The sequence below is a fragment of the Rhagoletis pomonella genome, unplaced genomic scaffold (genome assembly GCF_013731165.1).
Source record: "Rhagoletis pomonella isolate Grant_MI unplaced genomic scaffold, Rhpom_1.0 Rhpom_scaffold_00565, whole genome shotgun sequence".
Taxonomy (NCBI): Eukaryota; Metazoa; Arthropoda; class Insecta; order Diptera; family Tephritidae; genus Rhagoletis; species Rhagoletis pomonella.
In genome coordinates this window covers 54,735-72,181 of record NW_023459119.1, presented here as the reverse complement: position 1 = coordinate 72,181, position 17,447 = coordinate 54,735, and the positions used below count along the sequence as shown (strand labels likewise).

The 17,447-nt window shown below is 38.8% G+C and overlaps 1 protein-coding gene across 1 annotated transcript in view; it reads right to left on the bottom strand.

Annotated features, from left to right (window-relative positions):
* Positions 1-1,195: 1,195 nt before the first annotated feature.
* LOC118751151 overlaps positions 1,196-17,447 on the bottom strand; it is a 46,609-nt gene continuing 30,357 nt past the window's right edge. Inside the window, exons 4-9 of the mRNA XM_036485915.1 lie at positions 7,310-7,514; positions 5,964-7,230; positions 5,707-5,903; positions 4,454-4,585; positions 4,104-4,285; positions 1,196-2,948 (exon numbers count right to left, since the gene is read on the bottom strand). Of these exons, the coding sequence (XP_036341808.1) occupies positions 2,754-2,948; positions 4,104-4,285; positions 4,454-4,585; positions 5,707-5,903; positions 5,964-7,230; positions 7,310-7,514 (2,178 nt within the window). The 3' untranslated portion in view covers positions 1,196-2,753. The remainder of the gene's footprint in view (positions 2,949-4,103; positions 4,286-4,453; positions 4,586-5,706; positions 5,904-5,963; positions 7,231-7,309; positions 7,515-17,447) is intronic.

Genomic DNA, 17,447 nt, shown 5'->3' with positions numbered 1-17,447 from the left:
TTGAACTAAATCGTTAGGAATAGATTTCTATTGTTTCGATCAATTTTAACCGTTATTTTATAATTTTTATATCTTCGATAAAGAATAACTGTAATTTTTGGACTTTTGTTGTTTCGATAAATTTGTGTTAGTAATTTTACATTTTTTTTTTCAATCATATTATAACCGTCGTGTTCAGATTTAATTTTTTTTACTGTGAAAGATTTAAAACGGCCATAAAAACGGTTAACAATAAGCAAAAAATTGAACATCGCAAAATAACAAATAAATTTTTCTAAAAAAAAAAAAAATAATAATCCAAATTTAACGATTATTTTTGATCGAAAAAATAAGCATTTTGGAATAATCTAAAAATAAGGCTTGGTATTTAGCGATTATTTTTCGCCCCTCATATATAAACAAAGCCATTCAGTTTCTTCTCCAACTTTCCCTTTCAGCGACCGATTTCCTAGTGGGATATTTTCGCTGGCTGTCAACAGATTTAGACAGTTTGAGTGCCTTAGTTGGCTGTTAGTTCGCAACCTGCTGCATTTTTATCCTTGAAAAAAGTTGGAGATTAGCGTTGTGAATATCGATTATTTAGAAAATCTCGGACTTTTGTTTTCAGCGCCGGCTGTAGAATTATGCGCCAAACAACTTTACAGTTTTGGTGACTAACTTTTGGCTTTAACTAGTTTATATATTATTATTTTACATTTTGTTTTTTTTTTTATATATATTTTTGTAATTTAATTTCCTTTTTGTTTCTTTTTTCTCGACTATTGCCACATTTCGTTTAGTTTTATGAGCTGCTGTGTTTAATGATTTTTGTTCTATGCTTTTTGCTATTTTTTGCTTTGTATTTTTTTTGTGTGTTTGTTTCTTTTTTTTTTTGTTTATACATATGGATTTTAAACTTTCTTTTATTTAGTTACTAGCACTTTGTGTTTTTTTATTATTGGATTTGTTTTTGTTATATTAGTTGTTATGGTACGTAAGTTTAAAGTAAATTCTTTTTCCATGAAATTTTTATTTATTTTTTTTTGTTTCGTACTTTTTTGTTTTCAATTCCAGCACTTCAGCGCAAAACCATTGAAATCGTTGCTCGTTTGGCCAGCAGCTTTGTAGTAGCTTTGTTGTTTTTGGAATTTGCTTAGTTTCTCCCCTAGTTCTTTTAGTTCTTTTTTACATGCATTTAGCTAGTTCGATTTTTTACAAAATTCATTTTTTTTTCTTAAAATAGGTACTAATTTACAAAACTGCTTTAAAAAGCCAAATTTTTTTTTTGGCCTTTTTTTTAATTTTATATATTAAGGTATTATTTCTTCTCATAATTCTGTTTGCAACTACTTTTTACGCGCGAAAAGATAAAGGTAAACAATCAAATTTAAATTAACAAATTTACATTCATTTTGCAATTAAGGAATTTCTCGGATTTAGTACACATGCATATACATATATATATATATATATATTATGTAGAACAATATTTTATAACATAACGTATATTAAAACTATTTTGTGATACTCTGTTAGACTTGGTATTTTTAAAGTTTTTAATAGCCAAATTCATAAAAAATTCAAATGACCTAATTTGATCGATCTTTTTTACAAGCAGCAGTTAAAATTTTTTGAATTTTTATGAAAAGGGCCACTAATTTTTATATTACACTTAAAACGAAAACAACTCATGTTTTGTAATGCATTTTCAATAAAATATCGTTACTTAAACGTGACAAGGCGCCAAATCCTTCTTTTTGAAATTGTTTAGGAGAGACGAAAAATCGATGTAGTTTTGAAAAAAGTGGACTTGGCACCTTTTCACCTTTAGGTAGCGATATTGTTTTCTTTTGTAAACGATATTAGATATAAAGCACAGTTAGTTGCCTTATCATCAATAAATTTTCCCACTTTTCTTATTATTGTTATTTTTTATTTTTTTTTTTTTTTTTTCAACGCCCTCAACGCCCCAGTCTGACGCGGAAAATTCCAAATTAAGTGTAAAATTTTATCAATTAAATCAACAAGTTACATATACATACATATGTTTCTGTGTGAGTGGGTCTATGTAAATATGTATATGTATGTAGTATACTGTATGTCTAAGTAAATAAGTATAAGTGTATGTATGTAAATATATGTAGTAATTATTGCATTTTTGCTTGGAAATAAAGCATCTGCAGCCACTTTTGCCTGGCAAAATCCTGTACTATGCTAGAAACCTATACGAAGCGGCGAGGCACAGTGTCGCAGTGTGGGCGAAATTTCGGCTAAAATCCAAAAAAACTTATTTTTGCAATCGCGAGAAATTTAAGGACATTTTAAAAGCTTATGTAACCAGAGATAAGCAGCTGAGGAGTACAAAAGCGAGCAATGCAATTTTTTTTTAAATCTAAATGAATGTTTTTTAGCAAAAAAAAAATATACATGCAAATTGATTAAAACTGAAAATCATCACCAAAAAAGTGTTGAAAACTATTTTTGAAAACGATATTTCAGCACTCAAAGCAGCCACCGTTTGGCAACTCGAGTTTTCATCGACCTTTCACAGACTTTAGCCGCAATCATATAACAATTTCAACCTCAATATTACTATGAACAGTTTTCCTTCGCCGCTGCGACGCTCATTGCCTTCATTTCTCTTTTCAACTTAACTTTCGCTGCTTCTAATTTCCTTACCCTGCCCCTATTCCTATCCCTGTTTTTTGCCTAACCTCGTTCTTCCGCCTCGTTTAATTCCATTCCGTTTGCACTCTATTTATTTCAGCTCGACTTTATGACTCGTCTCGATTGTTATGCACCCAACTGGCTGGCACCCATTGTGGTTCGCGTTCCAATGAATTAATCTCGGCCAGCAGCTGTTGATATGCCCGATCTGTGTCGTTGTTTATGATTATCATGTCAAAGAGATGACCCCAGCGCGCCTCCATGTCGCGTGCAGTGGCTATAATGTCTTTGAGTTCCTCCTCCTGAAAGAGATACGAGAGTATTTAATAATGATAGTCAAAATATGATGAGTTTGTAAGCTACGATCGACTCAGTCCAAAACAAAATAATAAAGTGAATTTTATCAATGCAAATCTACGAGCCAGGGAAAGAGTTTTTAGATGCACCGCTGTCTGAAGGAGCACTTCAAGAGCTCGGGTCATGCGGAAATTTTCCGCTTGCATAAAACCACCTGCGATAGCTACAACCCGACCGTTAAGCGATACTTCGGTAAATTATCATAGTGTAGATCTAACTGACGCTCTCTTGAGGCAACCACAGCTCGCCTTTTGAGCTTGGACGCCGATACCTGCATTCCTGGGACTATGATTTATGAAGTAAGTTAATTGGAACTCAGTAAACAAGGTTCGAGACTTGGTGATTGCGCCAACCTGGCAAAATATCCCAACAGAATTTTAAGAGTAATACTTCAGAGAGGATGCGAGAAGCTGACATCCCCTGGGCGAAAACCAGGACATGCGCGATCGCATTGGTCTTTCTGGCCAAGGGCAGCCGAGGGCGGTTGAGGGCACTCCTCACACTTACAAAGCCGCAGCTCTCACTTTTGGAGGAAGTTTTACTGGGTCACTGTCCAATCCGGACCCCGTATGTCGCAGTTGTCTGGAAGATGACGAAGTTGGAATCACTTCAACACTACCTTTTTAGGTGCCCAGCATTTGCGAGGCTGAAATTGAAGTACTTTGGCTCCCACATTCTTAATAGCCCCGAGCAACTCCCGGGTATTGAGATTAGCCGAATTTGTAAATACATAATCGGCTCGGGGCGTTTTATCGATTAAATATTGGGTGCCGTTCAGAATGATGTATCACAAAGGACAATCTCCTAATTGTTAAAGTGAGCCCCCGTCACACGGGCTGCCACCTAACCTAACCTAACCTAAGAGTTGAGATGAAAAAAGGGATTTATAAGATGGTAGAACTCCACACCAAGCCCTTTAGGCGTATTGCTTTCAGCACTTAATAAAGTGCTAAATGCTTTTGTGGAGTTTTATTCTAAGGCAAATACTGGGATCTTAGACTACTAGATGATCGCAACTTGGATCTTTAATTCTTCAACTTGTCGAAGAGATGTTGTGCTCCTGATTTGCATTATAAAAGAAACAATTTTCTTCCACTCACCTTGAACGGTTCGCCATTTCGGATTTTCTTCTGCCGCAGTTTATCGAGACTCGGTGGCGCCACCAGCACCACATACGGCTTCAAATCGGAGGCGCGCAACAATTTCAAACTCTGTGGATGGAGGTTCAGTACACAGATTTTACCGCTCGCCACCACTGTACGTATGGCCTCCAGCGAGGTGCCTGCAATGATGGAGGAAATTCGAAGAGTTGAGAGGATATGCAAGGATATGTGAAAATTGCAATTTACTTAATTCGTTTAAAAAATAGGATATGAAAAGCACTCACACATGCAACACAGAGTGAGCATGTATGTGTATGTATGTACATATGTACTTTTAAATTACTCACCATAGTAAGCCTTCTCGTATTCGCCATGTTCGACGAAGCGGCGCGCCAGTATGTCCGCCTCAAAGGCTTGGCGCGTGATGAAGTGATAATCAACGCCGGGTACTTCACCTTCGCGGCGCGCACGTGATGTATCTGCGGGGCAAAGAAGGTGCAAAAGAGGAGGCAAGAGAAGACAGCAGAGGTAAATAAAAAATTAAGTATGTATGTATGACCGCAAGTTAGAGTGAGTGAGAATAAATGAGTAGATTAAGGGGAGGTGGAGGTGGTGTGGAACTGAAGTAGTTGCAGGTAAGCGGCTTGCGCGGCACGGCGTAACAGATTGGCTGACATATGAAAAGCATGCTGTGCTTGTGGTAAGCAGCTTATGTGTGCGTATGAGTGTGTATGCATGAGCTTTTGCGGCAAAAGATAAGCCAAGGATGCTGACAGCGCTGTACTGCTGATTGAATTGGAGGTGAAAATTTTTGGCTTTGACTGCAGCAATTAAGTCGTTAGTGACACAGGCCTACAAACAAATACATTCTTGAGCGCGAAGATGGTAGGCGCGCGCCTTTAATATGCGTTTTATATTGCAAGGCTACGAAAGGATTTAAGGGCAAGCTGCCGGATGTATCTGCGTTGGTTTGGCTGTGCGCGCAGCGTGCGCCGTGTGTGAAGTAGAGCGCAAGGAAATCGCCGCTTAATTACTTCTGCGTGCGACTGTTAATAAGATATATTAAAGCGGATGGAAAGCATGAAGTATTTTCACAGTGGGACGAAATGGGATTGCGATTACTGAAATTTCGAGCTACTTTTTTCAACTCTAACTAAATGAAGAGTGCAATTTAATTTTGTGTATATTTTTTGAAGATTTACCCTTTTTCAGTTTCTCCTCTAACAAATAGAAAACTAAAAGCAAAAACGAAACAGGAAAATTTTTTGATAAAAAGGCGAGTGTTTAAAAAATCTCGCGAGCAAAAATATTTATAGGCAAACAATAAAAAAACTAAAAAGTGATGATGCAAATAAAAAAATATTTAAAATTAAACAAATTGGAAAATTAAGTCGCAAAATTCGATAAAGAAGACCACTACAAAAATCGGCTAACGAACTCAGCTTCGTAATATACAAACTAATAAGAAATACAAAAAAAAAATCTCTTTTGATCCAAAATTATGGAAAACCGGTAGTAAGGAGAAATTTAGCATTCAACAGCCGAGCCACGCACGCCGAGCAAACCTACTGCAACGATTACTTATTTTCCCCAAACTCACGAGGCACTGCCGCCGAGAAGCGATCCGAGTCGGCCATCAGGCGCTGGCGCAGCTCGTGACGTCCGATATTTGGTGGCCCGATCAGCACAATGGGCCGTTTGTGTGTGGCACGTGGATAGTATAAGGCGACCTCTTCGTAGGTGAGTATTTCCTCGGGGTCCGTTTCATCGGGCGCCGTCGTTGCGTACAACGGATAACTGAAGAATGGGAAAACTATTAGTACTTAACCTCACAATTTTTATATGTTCGCTACTCACCCTGCTTCCGAGCTGGCCTTCTTCTTCTTCTTTCGTCCCTTGCGCGCGCATAGCAGCGTCGCACCCTTGTTGCTATCCTTGCCGCGACTGCGCGCTAACCCCGCCTCCTCGGCAATGGCCAACTTCATGGTCTCGCGCTGATGTTGAAACGATTGACTAGGTATGAGACCGGCCAGCGTTTGGTCCTCTTCGCCTTCGCGATATGCCTGCCACCAGTTGGGATCGTCGCGTGAAATCACGTGTAGCACATCACCTTTCTGGAAGCTGATGCCGAGCTCGCGACATGGTATGTACAAATCATCTTCGGGGTCGTAGTCGAAGTGGGCGCGCACATGCAGCACGGCATTTTCGCGATGGCCGCCGCCCGGTGGTGGACTGCCCGCGGGCACAATAAGGAAGGTCAGCGTACCCTGCATGGAGCTTAGCAGAGCGCACACCTCGTTTACCGTTTTTCCGCGCAGCTCTTGCCCGTTCACCTCGAGTATTTCGTCGCCTTCGTGCAGCAGCCCTGACTTCTCGGCAGCTCCGCCACGCACTATGCGTCCAATGACGACCGCCTCACCCTCGTTGCGCACCGTCGCGCCCAGCGGTTCCGTGGACTTCTCAATCTGTATGATGCGTATGTTGTCGTTCTGATCGTTGAGCGTGCCGAAGCAGGCGCTCAATGGCGGCGAATCGGCGCGCATCGGTTGCTTCATAAAGCCACCATGTTGCGGCGGCACTGGCGGCGCGTGCTGTGTCCCCGCTCCACCCACTACATTCGGCGGCAGTGGCATGGCACTGCGCTGCGCTAGCGGCGGCGGCACCACAGGTGGAGCCACGGCTGTGCCGCGCACCGCTGCGCTCTTCGGTAGCGGTACTGGCGCAACACCGGCACCCGCTGATGTCTGCTGTGGGCTGCTCGTGCCGCTGAGCGTTGGTGACGGCGTGGCATCGGTGAGTGTCGCTACGCGATCATGCGCCAACAGTAGACCCTCCATTTCATGACTCGTCAGCAAATTACCCAGCTCAATGGCGGCGGCGGTATTCGATTGCGTCAGCAGTTCTACGATATCCTTTTGTAGCGTAGAAGCATTTGCGCTAACCGGGTTGGCAACCCGTGGGCGACGGCGCTGCAGTACCGCGGCGCGCGCAGCAAGCGCATGAGCCACACCCGCGCCGCTCAGCACATTGTGGGCAGCCGACACTCGGCCTGCAAGTGTGGACATGCCATTTTTGGTGAGTTGATTCTGCAAGCGTGTCAGCGCGGCGATCAGCTCGCCGTAGCCTGAAGAGAGAGTGAGAGAGAGAGAAACAATGCTTACGACTAAAAATTTATATTCAAGCTCAAAAGCTGTTGTGCTCACCATTGATCTTTTCGACCTCCTCATCGTCCATATACGCCTCATTCTCCACACCAGTTACACGCTCCGCAGCAACCGGTTGCTGTTGTGCTGCTGCCTTGTTGTCCTGCAGCGCCTTGAGCTTCCGTGAACCGCGCAGACTGTTGCGTAGAAACTCATTTTGTTGCGCGATGCGCTCTTCCTCTTCGCGCCGGCGACGCAATTGCTCCTGAAAAACAGAGAACACGAGATTGGTCAGTTGCAGCGCTTGCCAGTTGTGTGTAGCTTTGAAGCTGCGTTGGAAAACAATCAGCGCGGTCGAGAGAAATATGGGCAAGTAGTGGAGTGTGGATTGCGCGGACATTTGCTCCATTGTGGCAGCAAACGAAAAATCTCGGAAATTAGTTCATATTTAATTATACAGAAGGCAACTTAGTGGAAGATAAACAGCGAATGCAACCCTACAAATGAAAGCAGGCAAACTTTCTTTTCTGCGCGCTTTCATCTTCCTCTGGCCGCACCCAACACGTTAATATAAACGTCCTCCCCAGCGCATTTGTGCCACTTAATCTTCAGCAGCAAAACAATTCGCGTAATTTAATTAGCTCGCAAATGGGGTGAATGGGCCAGTAGGTCTGTGGCCGCACAAAGCCGAGGCGGCGACAGGGTGGGGGCGACAGCTGTAGTCAACCCTACGCGCGCGTGTTAAAACTGTGGCGTACTCGGCAATAATAGTGGCGACCTCATGCGACTTGTATTCACACGCATACACTTTGTGCTTGCCACATAGAGTGGCAGCACTTGAGCGTTTGCTCAAAGACATAAATGACAAAAACAAATCGCTACACTTAGAGACTGCAGTTGCTTGATAGGCTATTAGGAGGGTGGGTACTTAAGAGATGACAGGATGGAGGGTTAAGTATATAAATGCTTTGATATTAAGTAGGGGGAGCACCACAGATACCCCTCGAGGGAAAATGTTGAAAAGAAAATAGTAAAAGGGGTATAGGGCGTAAGGAAGTTGAGCGAATTAGTTGATGGTTGTGAAAGAAAAAAAAATTTGCGAATAAGTAATTAATAAGCCTTTGAGTTTCTTAGAATAAAAAATGGAGGACTTAGTATTTTAATGAAGTTTCTTTTATGGTATGTAATATATACATACATATTCCTTATGTAGAAAGATTATATTGTCACTTGAGAATGATCTTGAGTGATAAGGTGTATACATATTTTTTATGCAGCAGTTGAGAATTCCAAACGATTACTATGTAGGTATAAGTGAGTCTTAGAACAGACGTGAGCACTAACACACACAGTGCTCTGATCATTACCCTCTCGCTTGCCAACGCGACAGTTACGCTCTGTAAAGGCCTCCTTAATCTCTACCTACATATACCTACTCAAATAGCACTTTGATTTGGCGGATACAATTTTAAGTATGGAAGCGAATGAATAAATAGTGATAAATATGTTTTTGACCCTGGCCTGCGTGGGCATCACTTAGTGCGATGAGAACAACGCCAACTGCGGCTTTCGAGGTGCTTTCTGACCTGCCTCCCCTACACATGGTAATAAGAAAAGGCTCTAATGTTTAAAGCAAGGCTCACCTCAGGGGACAGTGTAGGGGACAAGAAGCTCATACACCCTTCCACCCTCAGGGTTATATTAGGTATTTTTTCCCCTACAGGAATAACTGGGACAACGAACGTCTTAAACCCCGAAAGCACATATCTGGTATACTGACGACTCTAAGACAGACGACGGCTTCAGAGCAGGAGTTTACGGTATGTTTTCTACAACCAAGTGGGGCAACCAAACACGAGGTAACCTCAAATCTGGTGTAAGACTGTCTTCAAATTTTAATACGGATCGCCTCCAGGAACCGGGTATACCCCATATGGGCACCAGGAGAGATATTCTGGCCAGAAAAGGGGCTGCACAAGGATTCATAGGCCCAGGACCTTTTACCGGTCTGCCATGGAGCTTCGTTAGGCGAATCTACTATATCTGGGTGAAGAACGAAGCGCAATATTACTGGACAAATACAGAAGGTAACAGATAGGCCAAGTCCTTCAATCCGGATATGGTAAACCGAAGAACTCCTTCACCTCAGTAGGTATGAAGTAAGAATTGTAACAGGCTTTCTTACTGGCCAATATAGAGTAATGAAACACCTGTCAAACATAAGAGTTATTAACTCTGACCAATGTAGGTTGGGCAACCAAGAACAGGAAACAGCAGAGTACATTATGTGCCACTGTGAAGCCCTCACCAGGGCCAGACTCAGCTTCCTAGTATCACCGTACCTAGAATCAAATGACCTAAGTGGGATTCGGCCAAAGGAACTCGCGAGGTTACTTAGCAGTACGTACATGGATCCATTGGCACCCAGCTCCTCGGAATATACCCCTGTCGCTACACCGTAGTCCATCTTGGACCCGTCAGTGTAGATACAGATAGCTTCGTTATCGGCTGCTGCATTCAGTTTTGGATAGAAACTGCACCTGTACATTCAAGCCAAAATCCAGGCTTGATACCATCGAGCTAAGGCCTAAAATTGAACTATGTCCAAATGCTCTCGATCCCCAGAGCCCAGACTGAGTCGTACTGCTGAGTACATCGCGGTTTTCTTTAAGTACACATCAATGGGCATCTTATTGAGAACTAGATTCAGTGCTTTTGAAGGGCAGGGCTCTTTGTAAGATACTTCGTTTACCGACCTCGCATAGTTTGCCTAAGGCTGGTCACTATACTAGGGCACTGTTGGTAATGATTAGCCTTATGATATCAAAAGTACTTCCCTAAAATTTCGACCTGAGTAGCAATGAAGTCGCTTCGGTGCAAGAGCTGAGTCGAATATTTTTATAATAAACACCATTTAAGTCTACTCAGATAATTATAATTAACAGCACAATCAAGCCACACACACTTTCTTAGGAAGCTTTTCCTTACACAGGAGAGGAGCCGTCTCTGGCATGAAGGTTAAATTAGACGGAGCTAAGTTCAATGTAGCAATCGCCTATTTCTTCAAGCCAGTTTTGAGTGCAGCAATAACCAAGCACTCTTCACCCTTTATCACAATTTACCATCAACGCCACTGCCCAGAGGACCACCCGAAACCCACAGCGCGCCTTAAATGATATCTCTACTCACGCTCGCCACCCAAAGCCGGTTAAAAGTGACACGAATGTTTGCTTTGTATGGTAGAAAGTGTGCAACGAAATGTACACACAATACATAAGTGCAACATGCAACACACAAAGTAGGTACAACAAAAAGCAAACAACAAAAGAGGTTTACAAATAGCAACACTCATATTGTTTTGGAGCTGCTGCCGTGGCTGCCACATTGGAAACCTGTCAAGTGTGATTACTGGCAATCCATCAGAGCGCGTGCAGGCGGAAGCAAAGGCAAACATGACAGCGAAGCAGCGATGGAGTATTAGAAGGGTTGCTTGCATAATTTCAATGTGGGTGTGATGGCGTGGGAGAATGGCGGCAGGGGGGTGGGGGGTGCATGGCAGTAGCTAATAGCGACGAGCGCGTAGCGACACGAATATGCAAATGCGCGTGGCGGAGAGGTATAAATGCAACAAGCGGCATGTAAGCAGCGCAACAAGAAAAAAAAAGGAAAAATAAAAAAAGCAAAAACTAAAAAGGAAAGTGTAAAAAAAAAGCGTGAAAAGGGAATTGCAAATATAGTGCGAAGAAAAAAATCGCGCCACCCAAGGATATGTCTTTCAACGTTTGCTGCATTTTGAGTGGTGCGCGCGTTTATTTGCATGCCACACGCACGCTAGCACAATGAGCGAGCTGCAGTTATTTATTTGTTTACATGCACTGCACACATACACACGAAAGCGATGCATGCCATGCGAGCGTGTGTGCGTTGTACATCAGCAATTGGGGCAGAAAATTTTATGAAAAATGCAAAAGTCTTTTTTTTCCATATTTTTCACATTTTCGCAACTTTTCGCTGACAAGGCAACCTTCAAAAAATGCAAAACGCTCGGCAGTGATTTACAACGAGAAACAAATGCACATAAATTTCGCATTACAAAACAGTCGTACAAAAAATTTATAAAAACAACAAAAACTACTCATAAATTTCACAACGCAAGAGTCGGACTGCTTTTTTCTTAGACAAAATAATATTTCGCAAAAATCAATTGCCGGCGTTATTCGGCATTCAAGCTGGGCGCGTGAGCGCGTATAAAGCTGCAAAAAAGCGCTGCAAAGTAGAGGATTTCGCTTGTATTTTCCGGGTACAAGAAAATTTTTTAACAAATTCTTTGGCGCAAACAATGCTGCCGCTTTTTATACGCACATAATTTACGCGAAATGCCCAAATATGTATGCTTAGCGCTTCAGGCGGCAGCGAACAGCAATAAAATATGCTTTTTGCACTATGGGAAACGCACTAAAACGCACAGCAGGTAATTGCAACAGCAAATACATAAATATAAACAAAGGCTGTGAAATAAATTAGCAATAAATAAGAAATGTATTTCGTGGATTTATGTGTTGCCGCTGAAATGGAGCTTTTGAAATTCACATAAAAATTGTAAAAATTGAAAATTATTGCGAATCAAGTTTGTGCATGAAGCTTTCACAGAAAAGCAATAATAAAAAGCTTACCAGGCGCATAGAGTGACCAACTAAGATCCACAGCCAACTAAAAACTTTCATTTTAGATCGCACAAAGTTGCCTTCTTTATTATGTAGATAAGGAGCTTTAATCGCTCTTTTGAGCTTTTCCGAGTTTTTATGAAATTTTCCTGCTAGAATTACAAAACTTTTAAGAACATATGTATCATTAAAGCAGCGATGAACACCGCCTTTATTCGTGATTTTTAAGTTTTCTATATATTTCGTATAGATGCTGGTGCAGAGTAAAAGCTCTGTCCGTCTATCGTTGCATTAATAACTGATTTAATGCAACGATGGACGGAGAGAGCTTTTACTCTGCACGCGTCTATACAAAATGTATAGAAAGCTTCAGAGAGCTTAAAGGGATCGCAACTTATGATTTTGAGCTTGACAAGCATTTGCCTCATTTATTTTTATTCATCCCAAATTTGTTTTCATTTGTTTTAAATGATTTCAGCTTGTGTAGAAAGCATCATTTTCAATTAAAAATGATTCGTATTAAACTTTGACTTCGATAAATCGATAATCTTAAGAAAGTGCGGAGAAATTGCGCCTTATATCAAAAATTTTTACATTTTTCAAAAGCCTTTTCAAAGCTTTCACATAAAAATGGTATCAGTAAAAATGGTTTATGGCTAAAAAGTCCGGCATCCTGCTTGTGCTTTGTATCGTCATGACTAATTATTTATCTTTTTTTTTTTTATTATATGGCCAAAAAAAACTATAAGCACCCATCAAAATGGCATTAAGAATCTTATTCAATGTAAATTTTCATTAGAAGTCAGTTCAGAGTAATTAAAGCTCATCACAATCAAAGCCAAATCTGTGCACTAAGCAAATTAAATCCGGCTTAAAGGTTAGCAGTTTGCTAGCAAGGTGCGCAACGCTGACAATGAAGTGATTAACTGATAAAAATATGTAAACGATGAGACACAAAAAGTCGTCGCATGAAAAAACTTTAAGCTCTAAATGAAATAAATATAAATATGTATCTACATGTGTATGTATGTATGTACATATGTATAGGACAAAAAATGGCAAATGTTATACCAAAATTCTTGAACATTTTATTCTGCTTGTATTTCTGTTTACATCGCTTATGTCACAGCGCTCTTGAACTCTGTTGGAGGTTGAAGAAGGTTCTACAAGCTGCTCTTTCAAATATTTGTTTTTTTTTACTCTGTTTTGAAGTTACTTTTGTTGGCTGTTGAGATAATGAGTGGAGGCCGAGGGGCCTAGCCGCACAAAGTGTAACTTGAGGTAAATGCCGTGGCTCTTGTTGTTGTTTTGTGATCTTCAGCTAGCGCTTACAGTGGCAAAAGCAAAAATTTAAAACCTTGCGTGTTTGTAAAACAAATTCCATTTTGAATACTTGGTACTTTTGAAGCTTTTTTTTTGTAATTTATTATAGTAGTAGTAGTAGTGGTAATTCTTTATTTGCATATTAATGTTAAAAAAAAATGTTAATAACTAAATAAACAATTCCTACGACTTCAATTGTTCTCAAAATGTCGGTGCGATAATACCGAGCAGCTCTACAGTTTTCAAAATCTCAAAAAGGAAGAAAAAATGGAATTTGGAAGTACTGGTATCAATACAATGTACATGCATATGTATGTAAGCGGTCGATTTCTGCATTGCCATATTTCTCCAACTGCTTTTTGCCTACAACATTTCAGTGAACGGCCAATTTGGCAAAATAAGGTAAGTGTTAAACTACTTTAAGCTACCAAAACAAAACCTTATAAATTTATGGGCCAACCAACAAATGACAAGTAAGTATGTGGGCTACAAGCTTTTATGAAAACGTTGAGGAATGCCTCAATGAGCGCCAAATTAGGCTGGGCGACGCTGTTGTTTGTACGTGTCATAAATGGAGTTAAAAATGTAAAACAAAACCAATATAAAATTAGAAGAAAAACCACTGAACGAGATTTCGAACACATCGCAAATAAAGCACAAAAACTTGGGTTTGAGAATAATTAAGAAACTTAAATGTTGAAATCAAAAATGTAAAAAACTAGGTGTAAATACATACAGTTGATAATTTTAAGAAAACGTCAGAGTTGAATAATCCGAAAAATTTTAAAACAAAAAATTTAAGGAAAAATCAAAAAATTAAGAAATATTAAAGAAATCGAAATCATCAAAAAAAATATAAACAAATAAAAAAAAGAAAAACTTGAAAAGAAACATGTGAAATAATAAATTTGAAAATAATAAATATGCATAAAATCATGTAAAGGGGCTATTCAAGTATTACGTAACCACCAATGCACAGTGGTTAAAACTGGCATTTCGTGTTCACAACTCACTGGAGTCATAATTTTTCACTCAATTTAATGGATGCTAATAAAATTTGCAAGACACCAGTTGAGCCTGATTTTTGAATTTTTGTTTGTTTTACATTTTTTAGTACAACGTGCAGAAAAAAAGGAAAAAGTAGGAATTTTGAATTAAATCGATTTTCCTGTTCCAGTTAATAAATGCTACATAATAAAGTTACATGTTTAGTTAAAAAAAATAGAAGGGTGCCCCAAAACGAAAAATGTCCCAAGAAAAATTTGAAACGTTATAAAAAATGTTCACCAAAATATAAAAAAAAAATGGTAGGGTCTGGTTTTGGGTATGCAAATTTTCATTAAATTTTAGTATAATAAAGTGTAATTTGCAAGTAGCTAAGAGGTTTCGGTGATTTTTAATATTTTTTTCGCTAACATTTCGAGCACATCTGCATGCTAAACGGGGAATAAAAGCGTTTGTTATAAAAAAAATGCGTACCCAACTACTAAATCACTGCTTTCGTAATACTTGAGTTGCCCCAAGGATCCAGTAATTTCAACATTTCGAAAACTTAAAACTTAAATTAAAAGGACAAATTTAAAAGCTGAAAATATTATATAAGTATAACACGAAATATCAAACACAAAAATATTTTAAATTGAATAAAATCGGATGAAATTTTCATAAACCGGCATCGATGGTTTCCCTTAAAAAACTAATTAGCAATTTGGGTAGGTATTAGGTACTAAGCTACGTAAAAAATTATAAAAAAATTCCATCACGCAAATATTTCGAGGAGCAAAGAGAAAGAAAAATTTACCTAAACTTTGGTATTTTAAGCACAAATCACATTTTTTTTTTTATAAAAAAATTTATTTTAAATTATTTAATTTTTATTTTTTCATGAAAATTTTTAAAAATTCTAAAATATGCATGTCATCAATAAACATAAATCTCGAAGTGCTAGAAAAAAAAGCAATATTTTAATTTGACATGGCGAGACAAAAATGCAAATTTTTAAAATAATATTAATTTTTAAGAACCGGCCACAAAATTCAAACAAATTTCGTTGCTTGAAAATGAAAATGCTAAAGTAAAATAATGACGATCTAATATAATAATAAGATAATAATAATTGAAAATGAAAATTAACAAGCGCTTAAAAATTTGGGAATTTAAAAAATTACTAAATTAGCTTTTATTTTGTTTAGATTAGCCAGCAATCATTTAAAATTTAAGTATTTTACCACACAAAATAATAATAAAGTAAACAATTTCGTAAATAGGTATGTATATGAAAGCAAGTCTTAATAACAAACAAAAAGCAAACACAAGTCAAGCAATAAAAACAAATAAAGTTAAAAAATTTCCTCGTTAAGCTTAGTATCCAGCTCTTAAGAAAAGCAAAAACTCCATATAAAATGACGTACAAGAAATGGCTAAGAAATTTTCTTGAGTCAAATTTCCTTAAGGCAGTACGCAGTTCTTCAGAAATTTGGTACGCTTTCTACTACGGTTTTCTAAAGTTTTTTGTGAAAAAAGAGCACAAGGCAACCCAGGTTTGCAACAGAAATATATGCCCGTTCCATTATTTCTTGAGGAAAGAGTTAGGCAACAGGCTGTGAGGTATAAAAACTGTCAAAATTCCTTGGACACACACGCGAAATAATGGCAATTTTTTCTTTACCGTTTTCTTAAGAGCTGGATACTAAGCTATAGACCGGAATACGTGCCGGCAAAATGTGAATTTCCATAGGTTGAATCAAATCTAGCTGGCTCTAATGGATTCAAACCCACTTCCCACTTTTTTGGCTTTACGTTGAATATTGTTTGTCCGCATTTCCTCCGCCTAATTTCGCTTTAATTCAAATAAATAATTTATTTTAATTCACGTAATTTAATGCGAACAAAAAAAACCGAATAGAAGCTTAGAAAATAAATTTCAACATTGTAGATCGCCGACGCTAAATAAACCAAATGCAAAAAAAAAAAACATAGAAAAAAATTAATTGTCTTATTAAGTAAAATATATTTGATATCAATCTGCGCAAATCACAAAACAACAACAAACAACCAGCAGTACGCAAACAAAGTGACAAAGAGGCGGGTGAGCCGCTCGAGAGCTCTGACAAATCGAGTTGCGGGCGTCAGAGGCACCTGAAACGCTGGCGCTGGCGTAATGATGACATCAGCGCACTTGGAGTGGTGGTGGAGCGGAGGAGCGGTTTGATTGCTTTTGCGGATGAAGGTGTGCGCGTGTGTGAGCGAATTCGAGATAAACAAATTCATACGCTTTTCTATACGAATTTCTGAGAGAATGTGTGTGTGTGTGAATACGTGCTGGAACGCTGATATTTACTTTTGTTTTATTAGAAATTTTTACTACTTTTTTTTAGTTTTGTTAACTTATTTGAAGCGCTTGAATAGATGTGTGAATATTTTACATATTTATTTTTATAACCGTAATTAATTTATGAAAGTTATTTTAAATGCATAGATAATTACTTTTTTATTGTTTGACTTTTGTTTTTCACAAATACAGGTTTGCCTTCTACCGAAGCATGAAATGTTCAAGCAATAGATCAGCAGAGCGCATATCGAAATCAAATTCGATTCAAGTTTTAGAATTCGCTAAAAATAATTTTGAGGACAAAAAAGTACTCAGTAGCGTCCCTACCAAAAAGCGCTTAAGTAAAGGTAAACATTTTTGTAGAATATAGTTCAAGTAATTAGTTACTAACTGTACTTTTTCCCATTTAAATTTTTTTTTATGTATTCTGCTTAAATATTTCAATGTTTATTTTCCTTAAAATTTTTATTTTATTTTTTTATTAGATATTTTTACCTGCTGCTGACGCAAACGATTTGACATATTCACTTGTCCGTCCCGCTGCAACAACAACGAGCTGCTGCGTTGCGGCAAATGTTGTTGTTGTTGCTGCTGCTGCTGATACGCTGACTCCTTGACAATTTGCGGTGAATGCCAGTGTAGCGATGATGGTAATGATTGTTGTTGTTGTTGCTGTGGCACATTATTGCTATCACGAAGTAGATTTGTTGTTGTTGGTATAATTGTTGCTGTTACAATTTTTTTCGGCGGTGGTACAGGTACTGCTGCACCGCCGTTGATATCACAAAAACTGCTCGTATGGCTTACACTTCTGGCATTACCATTACCATTACCATTACCAACACCATTGCCATTGCCATTACTGCTACCACTACTATGA